The sequence below is a fragment of the Gossypium raimondii genome, chromosome 9 (genome assembly GCF_025698545.1).
Source record: "Gossypium raimondii isolate GPD5lz chromosome 9, ASM2569854v1, whole genome shotgun sequence".
Taxonomy (NCBI): domain Eukaryota; kingdom Viridiplantae; phylum Streptophyta; class Magnoliopsida; order Malvales; family Malvaceae; genus Gossypium; species Gossypium raimondii.
In genome coordinates this window covers 12,442,450-12,466,492 of record NC_068573.1, presented here as the reverse complement: position 1 = coordinate 12,466,492, position 24,043 = coordinate 12,442,450, and the positions used below count along the sequence as shown (strand labels likewise).

Genomic DNA, 24,043 nt, shown 5'->3' with positions numbered 1-24,043 from the left:
AAACCTTAGTTTCTATGGAAGACCTGTTGGAGAACACTCTAAGGTATAAACCATTGAAGATGAAAAAGTTAATGAAGGTTTGGTTTTGATGGAAGCCAATCCGAGGAGTTATAATCAACAACTGCAATTCAAACCACTAGAGTTGGAAGTTCAGGAATTTACACAACCCAAGTTGTCAATCGAGGAACTGCCTAAACTCAAACTAATGGTACTTTTGTCCCATTTAAAATATTTTTATCTTAGTAATAGTTATACTTTGCCTGTGATTGTTTCGACGGACTTAACAGAACATCAGGAGGAGCAATTCATTGTTGTTTTAAAGAAATTTAAAAAGGAAATTGGTTGAACCATAACTGACATAAAAGGTATAAGTTCTTCCTTCTATATGCATAAAATTATTTTATAGGAAGGTGAAAAAGGTAAATTAGATGATAAAAAGAGACTTAACCCTATTATGAAATAATTAGTACAGAAGGAGGTGATCAAATAGTTAGATGCTGGAATTATTTACCCTGTCTCAGATAGTTCTTGGGTAAGTCCGATACAATATGTACGAAATAAAGGTAGGATCACGATTGTCAAAAATGAACAAAACGTATTAATCTCGACGAGAACTATCATAGGTTGGAGAATATATATTCACTATAGAAAGTTGAACAATGCCACTTATACGGATGTAACAGCCCGAATTTGGGGCAAGTCGGAATAGTGGTTTTGAGACCACAAATTCGACGAGAAAAAAATTAATTTTTATTATATTTTTATGGTCTACAATTTCACAAAATGATTTCCTGAAAATTTCGTTCGAAAATTTTGACGTTTGGGCACTTAATTTAGTCAAAAGGACTAAATTGTAAAAAGTGAAAAAGTTGAGTTCTATATGTTAGAGGTGACCAATTGTTATGAAATTTTAGATTGGAGGTCTTTATATGGTAATTAGAACATTGGTTAAGTTGGTGGACAAAAATGAGTATGGTTAGGCATGTTTCCAAAGTTTTTCATTAAGGATATTTTGGTCATTTAGTTATTAAAATGAATTAAAAACAAAATTAAAAGCCAATTTTTGTCCATCTTCAACCCCTAGGCCGAAAATTGCATGGAGAAACCATGTCTAGGGTTTTTCAAGCTTCCAAGATCGATTGTAAGTCCATTTTATCCCCGTTTTTAATGATTTTTACGTTTTTGAAATCCTCGTAACAAGATTTACCTATTTTTACCATTGTTTTGAACTAGGGTTTGTGTTTAAAAATTTACCCATGAATGATATACATGTATTTTGATGTTTTATGGAAGAATATGAATGTTTGGAGTGTCATAAACGATTTGTACTAAGTAATTTTCGATGAAAATGCCTAAAAGGATTAATTTGTAAAAGTTATAAAATATGTCACAAGTGTGTGAATAAGTGGGTATTGTGGACTGCTATAGTTATGAAAATGGTTCAACTATGCCTAAAATGCAAGGAAATTGAATAAAAAATATTTTACGAGCCTAGGGGGAAAATCATAATTTTGTGAAACTTTAGGGGCAAAAATGTAATTTTATAAAGTATGATTTTTAGACTGGAATGAATAGGGTGAAGGTTATGTAAGTTAAATGTATTGTTATAAATCAAGAAAGATGAGAAATTGAAATTGATCGATAAAAAGAAAAGTGAGAAAAAGTGAAAAATTCTCGAATAAACCTTTGGAATAAAAAGGGATACAAATGAAGTGACAGAAATGATCACATGTGTGGCACGGATTGTGTGTAGGCCACTATGTAAAAGTGAAAGTGATGGTCATGTGTGTAGTACTATGTGCAGGCTACTACGTGTACCGGAATGATAGGTCGCATGTGTAGTACTATGTGCAGGCTACTATGTGAACCGAACATCATTGATTAGTAAGGTGGTTGCTATGTGCTGATTGCACCGGACATCATTGATTAATAAGGTTATTGCTATCTCCTATGTTAAATTCTGAAAGAGTACATTTAGCAATAAAACAGTTTAGATAGCAATAATTGTTTGACTTTGAAAAATCACCAAAAATGGTGGAGATTGAATTAGAGGCTGAATAATATATGAAATTGAAGATGAATGAGTCTATTTTCACATAAAAGAAATAGAGCAAGAAAATGAGTTATATATTTTGAGATGTTTGAAGTTTAGTTAGACAGAGTCAGAATGAGTTTAGAATCCCCTGTTCTGATTTTTGAAAATTCTAAAAAAACTGTACAAAAATAATTATGAGATAAAGTTTATATTTTTAGAATGCTCAATGAATCTATTTTCAAGAGAAACAAAAAAATCAATATTCGAATTCTTTATAAGAGATAATTAATTTTTAGTGAAGAGAGGTCAGAACTGTCAAGTAGTGAAACAGGGGAAATTTAAAGAATAAAATATACTATTTGGCTACACCAAAAATTTTATGGTAAGAGGATATGTGAATCTAGTTTTGGGGAAAATTTATGGATCTTGATTTGGAGTTCTGTAGCTCTGGGTAAAAATAATTTAGTGACTCTGACTCGAATAGATAGCTTTGAATATACATGTGAGTGAATAGTGAAATTGTAGCTAATGTTGTTTAAGTGTGTTATACACATTAAGGATGTGGAATGGAGAGGAGGAGGAGGAAAATTGGAAGAACATATGAATGATTTGTGTATAATTGGTCATATGCTCGATTATAATCGATAAATAATTAAAAAGAAATGATGTTTATAATGAATTATTAGTTATAGTTAAAGTTCATGTGAGAAAATAAAGTTTCATAGTATGTGTATGTGGTATACTTGGTATATGATTTGGTATGTGGCAATGTCAGAAATGGTTTATGAATTAACTCATGTTGATAAGTTTGATACATAAATAAATGTGGTGCTTATCCATGCTTATAATGCTTATACTATATGTTTATTTGGCTAGCATGTTTGGTGTGTATGCTTAGGCTTTGGCCAAGTTGCGGCTGGATTACGCCACATTAAATGTATAAAATTATGCATTAAGATGGTAAATGTCTAGATGAAAATATGCTTGTGATCATAAAAGGGTGGTAAGGTTTAAAGTTTGTAATCTTTATTAAAATTGTTTATCATGTGGTTAGTCTTCAAAGAGGCTAGCTTGCGACTACGGTTTAATGTAATGTTTATATCTTGTGTGATATGCATAGGAAACGAGAGTGGAAAGGAAATGAAATACTAGATTCAAGCTTGAAGTGTAAAATGATGCAAAAATGGGACGTTAAGTTAAACGATAAATATGTATTAGTATCGAACTTAATGAAATTGAATTGTACGTGAATTAAATGGAAATTGCAAATGATATGATTTGAATTAAATGAATTATTGTGGTATTGAAATGTATATTGGATTGAGAAATTGAATTGAATCGTGAAAATGAGAATCGTGAATTAAATGAAGTGGAAATGAAGTATTTAATTGCATGAGTATGTATTGGGTCTCAGAAGCCCTATTTGTTACAAATATAGTATTTTGAAGTTATAACGTGAAAATTTATAAAAGCATGTTAAAAATTTGAAGAGTTTAAATTTGAATGAAATTTTATAACTCGGTTTAACATGTTTATAAGTGTATATGTTCTAGTAATGCCTCGTACCCTATTCTGGCATTGAATACGGGTAAGGGGTGTTAGAATGTGACATCGCCAGATTCGGTCATAACGTTTAGACCGGATTTGGGGTGTTACATTGAGCACCTTGTTAACTTTGCAAACTTAGCTATATTTGATTGAGTCTTAAGTTGAATTATGTGATGTTTAAGGCTGGAAATAGGTATATATGAATGGTATGTTGGTTGAATTGGTTGAAAGGTTTTATATGGACATTGTTTTAAGTGTTGTGAATTGAAATATATTAATTTCATGGAAACAGAACACATGTCGTGACATCAAATTCTTCAGGTCGTGACGAGACATAAGCAGTGAGTGACGTTGTGACCTGGTCACCTTAACATCACGACGTCAATCCGATAGATGGAAACTGTATAATTTAGTCCTTAATCAACTGTTGATCATCAAAAGAGCTTTCAATTCATGTATAGAGCTCGAAAATGTTTATACATCATGTTATAAATGTGTAATGAGCTTAAAAAATTGAATAAGAAGTTGAATCGATATGTAATTACTTGTAGTTGCTCTGAAAACGAATGTGATATTTTGGTACCTTGACCTGGTAGTTGGGTCAGGTATGGGGTGTTACAAAGGATCATTTTCCATTGCCTCTTAGGGATCAAATGTTAAACCGATTAGTAGATAATAAATTTTATTGCTTTTTAGATGCATATTCGGGATACAACCAAATAGTTGTAGCCTCGAAAGACCAACATAAATCTACTTTTACATGTCCGTACGGTACATTTTCATTTAAGAGATTGCCTTTCAGATTATATAATGCACCTACCGTATTCCAGCGATGTATGACGGCAATTTTCACTAATATGGTTCAAAATTATGTTAAGGTCTCTATGGATGATTTTTCTATTTTTGGTAACACTTATTATGTTTGTTTGAGTAATTTGGAAAAGGTACTAAAAAGACGCCAAGAGACGAATCTTGTCCTTAACTGGGAGAAATGTAATTGTATGGTTAAGGAGGAAATTGTCTTAGGATATAAGATTTCCAAGAATGGAATTGAAGTGGATAAAGAAAAGGTGGATGTAATTGAAAGATTACAACCCCAGTTAGTGTGAATGGAGTTTGAAGTTTCTTAGGCCATATCGGTTTTTATCGTAGATTTATTAAGGATTTTCAAAACTTTCTAAACCTTTATGTATACTTTTAGAAAATATATTGTTTTTTATTTTAACAACACATGTTTAGAAGCTTTTGAGAAACTAAAAGAATTAGTTAATTTCAGCCCCAATAATTATTACACCTTATTGGAACTCACCTTTTAAGTTGATGAGTGATGCAAGTGATTTCGTTGTTGGAGGTGTGATGGGTCAAAAAAGGAACAAAGTGTTTCACCCTATCTACTATGCAAGCAGAACTTTGACAACAGCCCAGATTAATTATACTGTAACTAAAAAGGAGCTCTTTTCTATAGTTTTTATTTTTAACAAGTTCTGTTCATATCTTATAGGTACCAAAGTTACAGTGTTTACCTATCATGTGGCTATTAAGTACTTACTTACAAAGAAAGATGCTAAACCAAGGGAAATTTGATGGATACTTTTGCTCGAAGAATTTGACCTTGAGATCCAAGATAGAAATGACATTAAAAATTAAGTAGTTGATCATCTATCGAGGTTGGAACAAAATGAGGTAACTTATTCACTTATTCCAATTAATGAGAATTTTCCTGATGAGCATATCTTCTAGGTAAGTTGAATCTATGAAACACCATGGTTTGCTGATTTTGCCAATTATTTAGCATGTGGAATAATTCCTCAAGAAATGACGTACCAACAAAAGAGGAAATTCCTTCATGAAAGTTGGTACTATTTTTGGGAGGATCCGCATTTGTTTCAACTATGTGTATATAACATAATCAAGAAGTGCGTAGCTGGAAGTGAGATTGATGAAATTCTATACCACTGCCATTCATCTTCAAGTGGGGAACACTTTGGTGGTTCCCGTTCAACATGGAAGATTTTACAAGCTGGATTCTTTTGCCCTACAGTGTTTAAGGTTGCGTATGTATATGTGAAAGCCTACGATCGATGCCAAAAAAACTAGAAATATGTCAAGAAGGAACGAGATGCCCTTGACAAACATTCTAGAGGTTTACCTATTCGACGTATGGGGCATTGATTTTCTAGGCCCCGTTTCCTTCTTCGTATGGTAATAAGTATATTTTGGTAGTTGTGGACTATGTATCCAAGTTGGTTGAAGCCAAGGCCTACCCAACTAATGATGCTAAGATAGTCATGCGGTTCCTACATAAGCACGTATTTACACAGTTTAGGACCCCTAGAGCTATAATTAGCGATGAAGGATCTTACTTTGCAAATAAGTTGCTTAAGTGGTTGCTTGGCAATAATATGTGAAGCATAAGATTGCTACTACCTATCACCCACAGTGAAATGGGCAAGTTAAAAAGGTGAATCATGAAATCAAATGTATTCTTGAGAGGGTGGTGCGCCCTAATAGAACAGATTGGTCTCAAAAAATCGATGATGCACTATGGGCCTATCGAAGTGCTTTTAAGACACCATTAGGAATGACTCCTTATCGATTAGTTTTTGGAAAGGCATCTCATTTGCCGCTTGAATTAGAGAAGAAAGCTCATTGGGTTTTGAAGAGATTGAATTTGGATCTTAAGTAAGCCGATAAGAGAAGGATGTTGCAACTTGATGTGTTGGAAGAGTTAAGGTTATTTTCACACGAGAATGCCGAGATGTGTAAAGAAAAATATAATTGATGGCGTGATAGTCGTATACAACCTCATGAATTCAAAGAATGTCAAAAAGTGATGTTTAATTCGAGGCTAAGGTTATTTCGTAGAAAACTCAAGTCCCAAAGGAAAGGACCTTATACTATCTATAAAATTAATCCATATGGAGCTGTAGAATTGTACGATAACCATGAAGGTACGTTTAAAGTTAATGGTCATCATCTCAAGCACTATTGGTATGGTGAAGTTGAGCAAATTAAAACCTCAATCAAATTATTGAACCCTTAATTTTTCATAAACCTAATTTTTAATAAAAAAGTTAGAAATAATTTTATTAAATTAGTAAATTTAATTAATTCTATCTAAGGAGATTGGAACTTAAGCAGGACCGTTGTGACCCCTCCAACCTTTCCTAGGGATTAATTTAATGTGATTTTTTTAGAAGAAAATTTCTAAATAATTTTAAAATTTTTATTTTTATTTTCATTTTTCATTTTTATCTTTGTCTTTAATTTCAATTTGTTTATGTTTAATAAAGGGGGTCAAATTGTCCCAAGTACTAATTAGTTTATTTATTTTTGAACAGTCTAGTTTGTAAATACAGTTTGGACTTAAAGCCTGAACAAAGAAAGGAGAACTTTACCTATTGATGTCATACATAAGGGTTCCCTAAAACCCTAATTTTGCCACCATTTTTTCCTTCCATCTTTACTTGCCGCCCAAGTCACCTTAAGTAGCTAAAATTTTAGTACAAGTTTGCCCTAATTCACCACTACATAAACCCCTCTCTACAACCATAATTTTCACAACCCTTCAAGCAATTATCTTAAACCCTAGCCACTCATTCTTTTTCCCCTTAGTCGTCACCCTAAATCCTCAAATTTCTTCCAAAAATCATTTCCTTGTCGAAAAACCCTAGCATTGTCGCTACAAGCTTTACGACACCAGAAGCCTGTCATTGCCGCAAATCCCTTGCTTCATCCATTTTCGACTTTTCTTCCCTTTTTATTGTCGAAATTTTACCTATTTTTCGGGAAAAATCACCATGTCTCGCAAAAGAACTAGATCTTCCAAGACCTCTACCGAAAACCCCATTGTGATTCAAGATGTGGAAGTGAAAGAAAGTGTTAATTCAATCTTCAAGAATCAACCTATGATGCTGGAAAAAGGTTTCAACTTGGAAAGCAATGATAAGATGTTTGTGCCTTTGCCAATTTGATAGACAATTGATGCCCTCCATTGTAATTATTTTTGTGATGTGCAATCATTGCCCAAAAAAGAGTTAGTTCGAGAATTCTCTGCTAATTTGACTAACACTACACCCAAATAGGCTTTTAGCGGCATTTTTAGCAGCGTTTGGACAAAAAACACCACTAAAAATCAAGCATTAGAGACACTTTTACAAAAATGCCACTAAAGATCGAGCATTAGCGGCGCATTTTGGAAAACGCCGCTAAAAATAAGCATTAGCGGCGTTTTCCAAAAAGCGCCTCAAAAAAACCTAAGCCCAACGACGCCATTTTCAAAGCTTTTGGGGCATTTAGTGGCGTTTTTGAAAAAGCGCCGCTAATGCTCGTACCTTTAACGGTGTTTTTGAAGAAGCGCCGCTAATGCTCGTACCTTTAGCAGCGTTTTTGAAAAAGCGCCGCTAATAATAAAATCTAAAACCATTTCAATTATCTCATTCTTTGATATATTCTCAAGTAATGTTTCAATTATATTTTTTTATTATAAGTTGAAAAAATTAATATTTCGTTGTATTTATTACATATTGGTCAAATTTACATTTAAATGATTACAAATAATATTGTTTAATACAAAATGTTTTTATTAAAGAGAAGTCCTAACTCCTAACTATTTATTATTATTTTTCAATCATGGTTTATTTAAACTACTTTACTAGAAAAATATATTAAATTATGAGTAAAATAAAATATCATAAAACTTAAATTGTTGTGTTGTAAAGAATAAAAATAGAATAAATTTTATAAGAATAATAAATTTTGATAGTTCGACTCAATAAATAATCAAAGAAAGTAATAGAAAACACCAAATATTGTGATAAATAATATTATATATTGATAATTTTATTACCAAAAATAATTTTATATTTAGTTAATCAAACATGAACACAACAATGACCTAATAGTACCTACTCAATAGTAAGAACGAAAATGAATGAAAAGGGACAAATGAGGTTGTTACTTGGTTTAATACCCACTAGAAATTAATACTAGGTTTTTAGGCTAAGAAAGGGTTATAGGAAAATATTATAAATATTGAAATTCAAATAAAATTTATTAAATATTGAATTTTAGAAAATAATTAAGTGAAGTTGGGATTCAATTTAGCTAGTAGAGTTGGTGGGGTTAGTTGGACGATTTGCTCCCGAAAAGAAAAAGTTGTTTGTTTTTTCTTGATAACAAAAACTATTAGCTGGGTCTCGAGTCTAGAGCCGAATGCTACTTCAGGCGGTATAGTGGTAGTGGTGGACAAGTAGGTCTAATTTATCTGAATAGCCCAATTGCAAAAGAAAGCAAATATCTTATATTTGCAATGATTAATCGAATTACGTTGGGTACTTCGTTAGGGTGGGTGAGTGGCGAGTGCTGAGGTCTAGGGTTGGGAAAACAAAATTAGCAGAGCAGGTTAGGGTTTGCATTTGGATTTGGGTCGGGTTAGTGGATAATGATGAATAAATATCATCATAATGTTTATTATTTTAGGATTATAATTTTGAGTTCAGGGTTTAGGGTTTAAGGTTTAGAGTTTACATTTTAGTGTTAATATGAGGTTAGTATTTACTGCTTATAAGATAATGATCAAATTTACTGTTTTAGGGCTTGATGTTTATGGTTTACGGTTTAGCGTCAATGATTTGATTGTTACAATACATGGCTTAGAGTTTAAGGTTTAGGTGTTACCATTTTAAGGTTTATGGATTAGGTGTTACCAATGCCCAATTTTAAAAACTTTTCCAACTTCAAGCTCGTTTTACCCGAATCACCCATTTCATTGTTTAAAAACAATAAAAAATATAAATCTAAGCTTAACCATATTTTGGACTAGGTGGGTTGTATGGGTAGTGAACATTTCTAATTATCATTTAAAGAGTAAATAACATATACTTCTTTAAATTTTGAAAGGTTTTATATTTTCGTGATTTAAAATTTTAAATGAATTTTAAAAGATTTTAAATCTTTTAAAAATTTTAAAAGATTTTAAACTTTTATTTTATAATATTTATATACTTTTAAAGAAAAGACCAAATTAGTAAAAATTATAAACATTAAAGACTACAAAATTATTTTATCATTTTCTAATTGCCACATTGATAATTTTAACATAAAATTAGATGTTTAAATTAAAAAATTAATATCTAGCAAAATAGTTATATTTTAGTTTGGAAGAAATATCTCTAATAAAATGGAGATTATATCGAAATGAATAATATAAAATCATGATTAGCGTCTCAATCTTTAATAGAAATTTGATATGTGAGAGATTAATTGCTTACATTGGATAATTCTAGCTTAATAATTAATTACGACCATTTAATCATTTTTTCTTACTAAAATATACGATATTTATTTTGAGAGTACTTGATTTTTTAAACAAAATTCAATTTATAAAAATAATAATAAATGTTTTATAAAATCACTTAACTAATAATTTTAATGATTTAAAATGAAATAATTTTTTGCGGCATTTTTATGAAAAATGTCACAAAAGGTAAGCAATAGCGGCGTTTTTTATAAAAAACGCCACAAAAAATAATTTTACTTTAAAATAATTTTTAGCAGAAAAAATATAAGATTTTTAGCATAGCAAAACGGCGTCATTTTATACAAAATGAAATGATTTTTTGTGGCGCTTTTATAAAAAACGCCGCAAAAGGTAAAAACGCCGCAAAAAATATTCAAAATCCCGCTTACTCCCAACAAAAAAAATTTTGGTTACCCGCTCGTTACTCCCTCTTCTTCTCATCTCCATCACGCGCCCTAAATACCCCAAATAAAGGTTTGTACTTAATTCTTTTTCCCTTTTAATCTCAAAATTCCATGAGTTCCTTTGCCTCAACATCTCGTAATACCGTTCAAATCCCTAAACCTTTTCTTTTTCTCTCCAAGTGGTTTACAATTTAGTTTTTAAGCTTTGTGGGGTTCTGTTTGTTTTTGTTCTTTATTCCATTTTTGTGTGTATTTTTGCAGGGAATGGAAGAAAATTACAGGAGGTTGAAGGAGATAAACAAGAAGCTGAGAAGGGAGATTAGGTATAATGGAAATTATATCCCTTTCCCAACTATGAATTCGTTATTATTTTGTTTCATTTTATTGGTTGATTAGAATGGGGGAGATAAAGGACAACGACGCCTACGAGGAAGAACTTCTCGACTACGAAGAAGAAGATGAAAAAGCCCCTAACTTTGCCTCCACTAAGGCTGCTGATTCTGCTAAGAAATTAGTCATTTTAATTTATACATATTTTTAAGGAAAACAATGTTCTAATATAATCTGCTAGTTTTAGTGTAAAGCAATTTAATTTTAATTTGTTTCATTTTTTTTATGTGGTGTAGGGGGTATGTTGGAATTCATAGTTCAGGATTTAGAGACTTTCTGCTGAAACCGGAGCTGCTTCGATCTATTGTGGATTCTGGTTTTGAACATCCTTCCGGAGGCAAAGTTTTAAACTCATGTCTGATGTTAACATTCGTGAATTCCGTGAATTAAGTCATTTTTGTTTTTCTTGCTTTTAGTGACTTATAATGGTGGGCAGTATACAAGTTTGGTGCTTTATTATTTTGATTTACTGTTTTGGATGAAGCATTTGTTGTTACAGGATATACTTTGTAGTAATCTTTGAAATACTTTGCCTTGAAATTATATTTTTTCAACTTAATTTATCTAGGCATGAAAGTCTTCAAAATTATCATAGCTTTTCTTTTCTGTTGATTCAAACTGTTCATTTAAACTCTTTTTTTGTTTATATATATATATACTATTTTTAATAAAAATTTTAATAATTCATTCATTCTAAGTTAATTGGACTTGCCTACGGCTGAACATACAGTTTATTTATGAATATGCTTCATCTGCATTGCATGATTCACTTGATCTGGTTTGGTTGTTCTTTGATTCTGACTTGTTCAAGCTTGTATTATTCAGGTAATCACGATATCTATATTCATCATTACGACACGATAACTGGTTTGGTAATCTTTCCATTAAAGGATCAAGAAGAACATTTATAATTTACTGAGGGTTCGACTACTACGATTTTATTTTCTTTTCATTAGTGCAACACGAGTGCATCCCTCAAGCTATTCTGGGAATGGATGTGCTTTTCCAAGCAAAATCTAGAATGGGGAAATCAACTGTTTTTGTTCTATCAACTCTTCAGCAAATTGAGCCTGTTGCTGGGCAAGTTGCTGCAGTTGTTCTATGTCACACTAGAGAATTAGCATACCAGGTGGGTTTTAGAGTCTTGAATTTATTCTTTGGAATTATCATGCCAGTTGAGGGTGTTTCAGTGCCATTTCATCACTGAATTCATTCTTACCAAGTATTACTTACTCTATCCTTTAACAGATTTGCCATATCAAATGTTGCTTTCCGTGTTTAAGAAATAAATTCAGTTAGTTATTGATTATATGGTGTTCTTTGAATCTGATCAATGAAGTTAATACAAACCATGCTATGCAGCAGAATAAATTTAGTTAGCCTTGTGCAGAACCTTTAACCTTCTTTTTATTTTTTACTTTGTTGTTTAATACAATTTATAGGACTAGTGGTTTTGGGTTTGATGCAGTTTTCGCACTTGTAAAGCTTATGAATGACAGTGAAGATGAGAGTCAACTTTCTACTATAGCTAGGTATGGCCTTTTTTACTTATAAAGATGCAAGGATTTTAGTTGTAATTAATTGATGATTTATTGATTTTTTAAAAATATTTAATTTTTAACCTTCAGCCAGGATGTTTCTTAACATATAGAAATTGTATTATTAATTTTGTTGATGTCAAAGAATCATTGAACCTAAAATTTTAAGTTATTATATTAGTGTCTTTATTTTGTTGGTTTTGGTTCTAATGTCCACTTTTGCCCTTAGCTGTCTTTATAGTTTTATGATCTATTAGTTCCTCTATTTTTATATGATAAGAGTTGCCACATGATTTGCTATCTTGCTTCTATGGAATTTCAAGAAAAATATGTTGTTGAATGTACTTGCTCTTTTAGGTTCGTACTTTATTATTATGGTTATGCTTTCTATTCCGACTCTTTATGATTTAAGTACCAGTGTCCGGAACCCATGGATGTGGGAAAACTTGGAAAAAAAATTGAACATACTTATCTCAGACATGCCTTCATACCCATAACTGACATGTCTTTATACTGACACCTAACACTCATACCTAAGTTCGAGTAACATGGTTCTTTTCTTTTTCAAGTTCTAAATTGTTTAACAATAGGTTCTTTGTTTTCTTAATCAGGGATGATGAAGATGATTCTGTTGCGAAGATGAAGGCAGCTGAGGAAGCCTTGGAAGCAAAACAAAAAGTAACAAATAGTGTGTCTGCTACCTGTTCTTTTTTGTTTTGATCATGTTTTATAATTTTGTGACAAATTGTTCTTGGTACTCTGAAGATATTTACGGAAAATTACCCTATGATTCTATTGTATTTATACTGCATGGCTGTACCATGTATTTCTTAACTAGTTTGATAAATTTTATGTGTGGTGTTTAATTTTTCGTTACTGTCTGTGTAACTTGCAGCAAAAACCTACATTTGAGCTATCTTTCCATTGTTTAGGGGTTTATTTCATGCTATCATTCACTTTACTCTTTTTCAAAATTTTGCTTCTAGGTGAGACACCGTTTAAGGAAAGATCATGGGATTGAGGGTGGAATTCCTGTTGTTTTCTCTTTAGAGAAACCTAAAGCTAAGCTGCTTCCTTTTAGAGGACCAAGTGGTGAGGAATACAACCCTTCAGATTATCAAGTGAGGATGCTTGCTTCTTACTTTTGCAGTTTTAAAGTACTCTGTTTGATCACCTAACATCATGCAGTGGGGAAATTCATCCAATATATTGAAGCAGAATTTGAAATGAGAATTGAAAGTACATTTGGATGGAGCTAAAGCTGTGTTTCTTTTAGCGATATATTTTAACTTCCTAGTGTTTGGTCCCTGGTTTTTGCTATCTTTAGATTTAAGGGTAGAAGGAAAAGGAAAATATTTTCGTCTACATTTGTATGTAATCTACATGTTTAAGCCAACAATTTAATGTGTATTCTACTGTCAGATAGTACCTGGGCAGGTTCAACAATTTAATGCATTGTATTTTTTATTACCTTGCAATGTGTATAGTCAAAGGCAGGTTCAGCTAGCTAGTCTGTTTTTCATATGTATTATTTATTTTAGTTTTGATTCTACATTTTTATTTTTACTTTAATATTTATAATTTTTTTATTAATTTATTATTTTAAATTCTAAAACTAAATTCATTAATTTTTATATTTAATTTTAAAGTTAAAATTTTCATAGAAAATTTAATTTAAATAATATTTTTTTATTTATCCTTAAAAAGTATATTTAAAGTTCAAATTTAAAAAATAAAACATAATATAATATTTATCATAAAAATAAATATTATTTGATTAAAATAATTTTTTTAAAGGTTATGTTTTTAGCGGCGTTTTTGCGAGAAGCGCCGCTAAAGGTTTGTTCTTTAGTGGCGTTTATGATAAAAAGCGTCGCTAAAGGTCATGATCTTTAGCGGCATTTGTGGGAAAAGCGCCATTAAAGGTCATGGTCTATAGCGGCGTTTGTGGCAAAAGCGCCACTAAAGGTCGTGGTTTATAGCAGCGTTTGTGGGAAAAGCGCCGCTAAAGGTCGTGGTCTATAGCGGCGTTTGTGGGAAAAGCGCCGCAAAAGATCGTGGTCTATAGCGGCGTTTGTGGGTAAAGGTCGTGGTCTATAGTGGCGTTTTCAGGAAAAGCGCTGCTAAAGGTCGTGGTCTATAGCGGCGTTTGCGAGAAAAGCGCCGCTAAAGGTAATGACTTTTAGCGGCGTTTATTTCTAAAAACGCCGTAAATGTTAGCAACGCTGTCAATAGCGGCGTTTTTTGCGGCACTTCAAAAAGTGCCGCAAATACTTTTAGTTGCGCTTAAAGGCCTAAAAAGGCGCTGCTAAAAACCTGTTTTGGTGTAGTGTAAGTTCTATGTTACTGAAAGTTCTTGTTCGCAAGAAGAAGGTACCCCTAACTTTTAAGCGCATTAATGATTTTTTTAACTTAGCTGATGTAGAAGAAGGTGAATATTTGGCCATGTTGACAAATTTAAATTGAGATTTTCTTCAATAAGTGCTTAATGTTGTAACAAATCTGGGATCCCAATGGATTATAAGAAAGTATGGTAGTCCTTCTTGTTAAACGGAATATCTAAAGCTGTTGGCTAAGGTATGGTTTTACTTTGTTCGATATAGTTTCATGCCTATCTCAAATAGTTCCATCATCTCGATGGAGCGAATACTTTTGTTGTATGCAATTACAGCAAAAAGGTCTATCAATGCTGGGAAGATTATTCTTAAGGAGATTCATGATTGTTCTTGTAAATCCCATTTTTAAGTGGTAACAGAATAGTGATTTCGGGACCACAAATTCTGATTGGTAAAATCGTGTTTTATTATTTAATTAATGATTATATAGTTACATTAGAGTCGTATTAAATTTTGGTGAAGAAATTTTAATGTTTACCGGTTAATTTAAGAAAAGGATTAAATTGTAATAGATGTAAAATCTAGTTATAATTGAATTATAGTGATTAAGTGGTGTAAATCCTATAAGTGGAATGGTTTAATTGGAAATTATACCATTTTTGTTTAATATGGACGGTTTAAGGATAGAATTTAGCTAATATATATGTTTAATTAAAGGGTAAATATGCAATTTAATAATTTTAACTTAAGAAACAAATAAAATAAAACATTCATCTTCTTCCTTAGTGGACTTTTCCACTGAAATTTTAATTGGAAAACACCATTGAAGGGTTCCCTTGCATGGTAAGAATTTGTTACCTGTTTTTAGTAATTTCTATGTTTTTGAGATTGTTGCAACTAGGTCCAACAAACCCATAGCTTCGTTTTTGAAACTTTTAAAGATTTTAGATATTGCCATTAATGAAACATTGTTATTTTAGATGTTATTTGATGGAGTTGAAGTGTTAGTTGTTTATTTGGATCAGTTTACTAAATGGTTTCGTTGATGTTTTTTAGAAATTGGAGTAAATAGAATAAATACTTAAAATTTCATGGAAATTGAGTAATTAATGATTAATGGTGGGTTGCCATAGCTTGGAAAGATATTTGGTTAAATTTCGGAAGCTGTAAAATTTTGTTAAATTGGAAAATTATGGGTATGGTGACTAAATTGTAAAACATGTAAAAGTTTAGGGAAAATGTGTGATTAATGAAAGGTTAAGGGTCATCTGCGTTGAATAAAATTTGAAATGTATATGAGATTACTATATTGAATTTAATTATTATATAGATCAAGACTTGAATAAAAAAGACAATAATCGAGGAAACGGGAAAATTATAGAATAGTCCCTGCGTGTTGACTGGAAATAAATCATAGGTAAGTTCATAGAATTTCAATAGTAAATGAAATTCTACAAGATATTTTATATCATTGTTCTTTAGTTGATATGTTTAAATATAACTATTACCTGAATGCACATATGTGCCCCTGTTTGTACTTCGATACCCCTGAATGCACATACGTGTCACTGTTTGTACTCCGATATCCCTAAACTCACATACGTGCCCCTGTTTGCACTTCAGTATGCCTGAATGCACATACGTGCCCCTGTTTGTAATTTGATACCTCTGAATGCATATACGTGCTCATGATTGTATTATGCTACCTCCGAGAACATTATATTGTCTCATCATTTCATCATTTGTGTTCTTGAAATTTTCAATAATAAAAAAATATGTGAACAGTGTCTAATTATATTTAGATTAAAAGTTATACTATGTCCTTACTAAGCTATGTAAGCTTACGAGTTTTTTTTTGGTTGCTTTGTAGATAATTGTTGGTGATTTTCTAGAATGATCAACCAATCGGCTCACACCATCCATCTAAGTTGTAGTTTTTATATCTTTTGGGTAGTGGTATGCATATATAGATAAATATTTGTTTTATAAATGTTGATAGATGTAGTTCATGAGTGAAATTTGTGATTTGCTTAGGGTATGTTTTGTATTGATGAAACAAGTATACATATATAATGCATAGATGAACACTTTGATATTTAGTTTTTGAATGAAGTGATTACAATCATAGTGTAATGCTTTATTGCATAATGTCTTATAAAGGAGGTATTTCGATTATTTTTTAGCCTAAATGTTTGGTATATATGTGGTGCCTTTGAATGGCATACTGGTTAGATGAAATAGGTTGATTGATTTGGCATGTCTAGATGTGCTGGGATGATGCCTAGGTCTATTGAATGGGTTTAACAGGTATGTTTTGGTCTTAAAATGGCATGATTTTTGGGTCAAATTTGGAGCACATGGGTTGGTGACACGATCGTGTGTCATTTGTGAATTCCTAGTGTTTTACATTAGTGCGTTACACGGTTTAGCACACGGCCTGGCACATGACCGTGTGTGGCAAGTCAGAGAGTTACACGACCTAGGACACGACCGTGTGACCCTACTCAGTGAGTAACACGGGCTGGGGCATAGCTGTGTGTCCCTTGTTCGATGGTTACACGGCCTGGGCTATGTCACACGACCTGGCCACACAGCCATGTGTCCCCTGTTTTGACATTTTTGTAACTTTTTCTTAAAAATCTATTTTGTTTCAAAATAGTCCTGAATTGCTTCTAAGATATTTTTATGGCCACGAAGGCTCGATTTAGAGACCAAATGCATATATTTGATATGTTTTGAATGAGATTGAATTATTTAGTGTTATGATGTTAAACATTTTATGATTGATTAGTAATGCTCTATGGCCCAATTTTGGTGACGGAGGTGGGTTAAGCGTGTTATATTTAGTGGTATTAGAGCTACGGTTTAGTCAATTCTAAGACTAACGCAGCACAGTAGAGTTTAGTATAAACATGCCATATATACCCTGTGATAGTGTGATGCTTTTGATCCATTCTAATATTGTATTTTCTTATTGATTCAACATATCAGCTGAGTCAAATCAGGCTGTAGTTAACAAAGCTAAAAGTAATGTTCAAGCTTCGAATCCTAAAGCAAGTAATAATGCATCGATTCCACAGTCCTTTGGTGATGAAATGAGAAATGTGGTTCTTGGGATTATGAACCGATGATTCAATGAATTTAAGCAAACAAATCTTGCAACTCCGGTACCTCCACCCCCTATTGTGCCTTCTCTGGCACCCTTGGGTCCTCCAAATCATGTATCTGTGATAGTTACTTGAATATTTGTAGATAAAATTCGAAAATGTGGAGTGGAAAAATTTAGAGGCAAGGTTGATGATGATCTTGCAAAAGCCGAGTACTGTTTAATGAATACGAAGGGAGTCTTCGTGGAATTGATGTGCACTCCCGAAGATTGTTTGACGTTTGTTATGTCGTTGCTAAAAGATGAAGCATACTTATGGTGGGACACTTTGAACATGAAGACATCAAATGATCACATTAATTAGGATTACTTTCAGATTGAATTCAAGAAAAAGAATGAATTTCTTGAATTAAAACAGAGGAAACGGTCTGTAGCTGAGTATGAACGGGAATTTGTGCAGTTAAGCTAGTATGCCCATAATATAGTGTCTAATGAATAATAAATGTGTATTAGATTTGAAGGCAGGTTGATTGATGATATTTGTATGTTTGTGGCAACATTAAACTTATGAGAATTTGAAGAAATTTCTGAACGAGCCTAAAAAATTGATGAAATTTACAAGAGTAAACGAAAACCAAATTTGAAATTTCGAGATTTTAACAAAAGTGGGTTGTTTAAGTCTGCTCAAATTTCTCCATCAAAGAAATTTAGAAATGACACAAGTCAATCGGCTACCCCTTCAGAGTTCATTAGCAGAGATAAACCGAGGCAAAGTAATTTTAAGTTCGTTAATTCTCTAGCTGCAAGTGCCGAAAGTGTGAGGAATGTTGAGAGAAACATTCCTATTTGCGATGATTGTAACAAGAGGCATTGTGGTGAATATCGATCAAATTTGTGAGTTTGTTTCCATTGTGGATCTACTGATCATTTCCTTCGTGATTCTCCCAAAGGTAAAATGATTTTGGTGATCAAATAAACAAGCCTAAAGCAACCTCACAGAGTGCTAGACGATCAGGAAATGGTAGAAATACTACTTCTAGTCGAGGAAAGAATAGTGATATGAATGAACAATCTGAAACAAGAACACCAGCTAGAGCCTATTCAAGCAAAGCTCGTAAGGAAGCTACTACCCTAGATGTTATTGCTAGATACTAGATCAATTCACTCGTATACATGCACTGCATTAGTAGACAAAAAGAATTTGCCTATCGTGTCCATTGAAGTTAGGGGTTATGATTTGTAAAAGTAACGAACCTATTGGGTTAGTATGTTTTAGTTAACTAGATTTGTAAATCGTGTCCATTGAAGTTAGGGCTTACGATTTCCTCGCTAGTTTGATGTTGTTACCTTTTGATAATTTTGATCTCATTTTAGGAATGGATTAGTTGTCTAAGCAAGATGCAATAGTGAGTTGCAGAAGGAAACAAGTTAGTTAGAAGCGTCCGGATGATGAATTTATTTATGTAAGGGCAGATGTGGCCAATTGTACTACAAATGTAGTTTCAGCATTGTCAACTCAAAAATTGATTAAAAAAGCATGTGAAGCTTATTTAGCCTATGTTCTTGATTCGAAAGTGGCTGAATCAAAACTCGAGCAAGTGCCGATAGTTTTTTCCAAAAGAATTGTTTGGGTTGTCACCGATTCGAGAAGTAAAATTTGTTATTGAACTTGTGCCTGGAACAACTCCAATTTTGATAAAACCATATAGGATGGCCATTACAGAATTGAAAAAGTTAAAAGTACCGTTGCAAGAGTTGTTAGATCGCGAATTTATTCGACCAAGTGTATCACCTTGGGGTGCTCCAGTTTTGTTCGTGAAGATGAAAGATGGGCCAATGAGGCTATGTATACATTATCGATAGTTGAATAGAGCCACCATTAAGAATAAATACTCGTTACCTCGTATTAATGATTTGATCGATCCGTTAAAAGGAGCTACAGTGTTTTCGAGGATTGACTTGAGATCTAGATTTTTTAGCTACGAGTTAAAGAGCAAGATGTACTAAAACCTACATTTAGAACTAGAAATGGTCACTACAAATTTCTAGTGATGTCATTTGGTTTGACTAATGCTCCTGCTGTATTCTTGGACTTGATGAATCAAGTATTTCAGCCATATTATAACAACCAATTTTTAGTGAAATCAAAATAGTGATTTCAAGACCACAAATTTGACGTGAAAATATTTATTTTAATATTATTTTAAAGTCTACGGTATGATAGTAGTGTCGTATAAAAATGTTTTTCAAAAATTTCGACATTTGCATGTTTAATGTGGTGAAAAGGACTAAATCGTTAAAGGTGCAAAATTAGAGTTCTATAAGTTTAAGGTATTAAATGGCTATGAAATTAAATGGTTAAAGTATTTAATTGGTAATTAAAACATTTTGATTGTGGGTGGACAATTATGTGGATATTTTTAAGTGATTTTAATGTTTGGTACTAAGGTTCTAATTGTAAATTAATAAATAAATAAGGTAAAAATGAAATTTTGAAGATATCATCTTCTTTAGTTGAAACACCACCGAAAATTAGGTTAGGAAAACTCCATTGAAGGAGCTTGGATATTCAGTCATGCCTTCCTCTTGCATGTAAGTATTTTTCATCCCGTTTTTAATGATTTCTATGTTTTTAAAGTCATTGTAACTCAATCTAGTAGCCTAAGGACTAATTTGGAAAACTGTTAAAAGGATATGGTTTGCCCTGAATGTGTTCATGTGATTTTTGATGTTTGATGGAAGAAAATGCATGTTTGTTGATAAATGAACAACTTTTGTAAAGTGAATTTTGTTGAAAATGTCAAAGACGGATTTAACTATAAAATATGTTAAATACATAGTGAAAATTGTGAAATCATGTATTGTATGAGTTGCTATGGACCTGTATTGAATTCGGCTAGCTTTGGTAGGGATGAAATTGCATGAATATCAATTTACGAGCTTAAGAACTAAGTTGTAAAGAAATCAAAATAATAAGGGCAAAAGCGTAATTTTTAAAAATAAGAATTTGGATTGAATTGAATAGAATGGTTATTAAATAGATTTAATTTATTTATTCAGATCAAGATAGACCTCGTACGACTTTAGATTAGGGTAAAAAAAGCTTCGAATTAGTCGACTCTATTTTTACGTCTTTATCGTCGAGGTAAGTTCGTGTAATTGCATAATGTTTTAATGTCATCTTTTGAGCTATATGTGAATTTTGGATTGTTATGTAATGATTAATACAAACCCAACGATTGTTTCGACGACTATCCAGCCCTGTTTGAACCTTAGGAATTCGTAGGATACAAATGACAATCATTAGGGTTGCCATGTTTCAAGTGCTGGTCTTGAATGTTCTACCAGTGGTTGAGGTACGACATGTGTTGCAAATGCTCCACAACTCGTGTGAGCAGCATCGTGTAGCTTACATTCTGACCCACAGCTCGTGTGAAGAGGGCCCATTTCACAGCTTGTGTGAGCAGATCCATTTCACAACTCGTGTGAGCAATGATGTAAAAGAAATGAAAGATTATGATTATATGTTTAGCACACTTCGTATGAGATATCCTGTGTATCCGATGAAATTCTAAATGGTCCAACGGGAATAAATTTGAAAGGATATGGTAAGTGTTCATTATGAACCAAGACATGTATGTATGAAATACATTGATATGATCAGCTATATGGAAAACATAATATGTTATGATGGATGATAAATCCAATTGAATCATGCTGAAGTATAATGGTTATCCGTATTAAATTCATATGAATTCTGTTCAAGTATGCTAACATGTTTGTGTTGGTGTTTAGGCTTGTGCCAAGCTAAAGGTTGAATTATGCCATGTTACATTTTAATGTAATGAAATGAAATGGTAAGTTGTGCTTTATGTTATACGAACTTACTAAGAATTATATACTTACATGGTCTCATTTCCCATGTTTTATAGATAATCGAAAGCCCGTTCGGTTTGGAAGCTCGTCAGAGACCTATCATACTATCCAGCGACTATTTCGGTAGCTTTTGATGTTTTGGTTATGGTTATAATGGCATGCATAGGTGGACTTGTATTAATGATCTAGTGGTTATGTTTGGCATGTATATATTTCGTAATATGGTTGTTGGACTTTTGATATTTTCGTGCTTAAATGGTTCGTGTTGAAATAGTCAAGTAAAAGCATAAGTTGGATGACCAATTTGGTATGTTTGGTTGTGTTTTGGTACATGATAAATTAAGCCATGACATGATATGGAAATAAGTAGTTGTGTGAAGTTGATTTATGCCAAATGTGTTTATGTTTTGGTTAATTTGATACATTGTGATTGAGGTGCCCTTTGGCATATTGGATTTATAGATAAATACCATATTAAATTAGTCCTATTACGCATGTTTTAGTATGTTTTGAAGGTTGATTGTATGTGCAAATGGTTTGTAGGTGTGAGCTTGATTTGGATGAAAGAAATGGCATGAAAATGGCTTATTTCTTGTCCACACAGCTTACCACACGGGCGTGTGTCACGATTGTGTGTCCTCTATAGGTTTCAAACTGTTGCAAGTCAGGCAGTTACAGGACCTATCATATGGCCTGGCACACGGGCATGTGGCTTGGCCGTGTGACCAAAGTCAGAGAGTTACACGGGCATGGACACAGGCTGGGACACGGCTGTGTGTCCCTACTTCGAATGCCCACAAAACCTAAGAGACGGGCATGTGTCTCAGCCGTGTGAGTCACACGGCCATGTGACCCCTCTAGTGTGAAATTTTCTATCTTTTTCCATAAAATTTTAAATGTTTCTGATTTAGTCTTGAATGGATTCTAAAGTGATTCTAAAGCCTCGAGGGCTCGAATAAGGTACTATATGCGTATATTTGAATGGATTTTACTAAGATGTATGAAATGTTTGGACAATGAATGTTTTAAGTTATGTTTTTATGGTAATGCTTCGTAACCTTATTTCAGCGACGGATAGGGGTTAAAGGTCTTATACATATTTAGATAGGTTTGTTGTGGTATTAATTGATGATATCCTGATTTATTCATTAAACGAGTCAGATCATGTCAAACATTTAAGAGTTGTGATGCAAACTTTACGTGAAAAACAACTTTATGCGGAATTCAATAAATGTTGATTTTGGTTATTAGAAGTTGGTTTTCTAGGACACGTTATATCTGGTGATGGAATTAGGGTTGATCCGAATAAAGTATTTGCGATCGTTGATTGGAATATTCTGAAGAGTGTTTCTGAAGTTCGAAGTTTCTTGGGATTAGTCAGATACTATCGGCATTTTGTTAAAAGCTTCTCCATTATAGCATCTCCGATGACTAAACTGCTGCAAAAAGATGTTAGTTATGTTTAGACTGAAAAATGCAAGAAAAGTTTTGAGCAGTTGAAGAATATTTTAGTCGAAACTCCTGTTTTGATTCAGCCTAAATCTGAGAAAGAATATATTGTTTATAGTGATGCGTCTCTTTGTGGTTTAGGATGTGTTTTGATGGAAAGTGGAAATGTAATCTCCTATGCTTCCAGGTAATTGAAACCTCATGAGCGATATTACCCGACACACGATTTAGAGTTAGCTGCAATTGTTTTCGCTTTGAAGATCTGGCAACATTATTTTTATGGGGAGAAATGTCATATTTTAACTAATCATAAAAGTTTAAAATACTTATGACTCAAAAAGAATTGAATTTGTGTCAACGTAGGTGCCTTAAATTATTAAAAGATTATGATTTGGTAATTTACTATCATCCTAGGAAAGCTAATATAGTTGCCGGTGCCTTAAGTCGGAAGTCCTTATTTACTTTGAGGGATATGAATGTAAATTTTTCATTGGAGTGTGATGGTTCTCTTTTGGATGAGTTGATAGTAAAGTCGACATTTTTATCGAAAATTCAAGAACTTCAGAAAAATGATTCAAAATTGTTGTTGTGACTTGAATTAGTGAAAAGTGGTCAAAAGACTGATTTTAGTATTGGCATTAACGATTGCTTGTATTTCTGAAATCGACTGTGTGTACCAAATGATTCTAGATTAAAGCGAGAGTTGTTGAATCAAGCTCACAATAACATTTATTCAATTCATCCTGGGAGTACGAAAATGTATAATGACATTAAACGAAGTTATTGGTGGCCTGGTATGAAACGATAAAAAGTAGAATTTGTGCTGAAATGCTTAGTTTTCCAATAGGTGAAAGCTGAACATTAGGTACCATCAAGTTTGTTGCAACAAGTAATGATTCCTGAGTGGAAGTGAGAACGAGTCACCGTGGATTTTGTTTCAGGATAACCTTTAACTCCAAAAAGAAAATATTCTATTTGGGTTGTTGTTGATAGATTAATGAAATTAGCGCATTTTCTACCCATTTGGACTGATTATTCACTTGAGAAATTAGTTGAATTA

At 32.6% G+C, this 24,043-nt stretch overlaps 1 protein-coding gene across 7 annotated transcripts; it reads left to right on the top strand.

Annotated features, from left to right (window-relative positions):
• Positions 1-10,430: 10,430 nt before the first annotated feature.
• Positions 10,431-13,722, top strand: LOC105798462 (DEAD-box ATP-dependent RNA helicase 15). 7 transcript variants are annotated; one of them, XM_052621450.1, is made up of 6 exons: positions 10,431-10,611; positions 10,915-11,015; positions 11,635-11,807; positions 12,147-12,210; positions 12,828-12,894; positions 13,203-13,686. In XM_052621450.1, the coding sequence occupies exons 1-4, from the start codon at positions 10,553-10,555 to the stop codon at positions 12,159-12,161; spliced, it is 348 nt and encodes a 115-aa protein (XP_052477410.1). In that variant the 5' UTR covers positions 10,431-10,552; the 3' UTR covers positions 12,162-12,210; positions 12,828-12,894; positions 13,203-13,686. The 7 variants fall into 7 exon arrangements, 6 of the variants coding, with proteins under 6 accessions (XP_052477410.1, XP_052477409.1, XP_052477411.1 ...); XM_052621449.1 differs by having other exon boundaries at positions 12,828-12,904; XM_052621451.1 differs by lacking the exon at positions 12,147-12,210.
• The last annotated feature ends 10,321 nt before the right edge of the window (positions 13,723-24,043 follow it).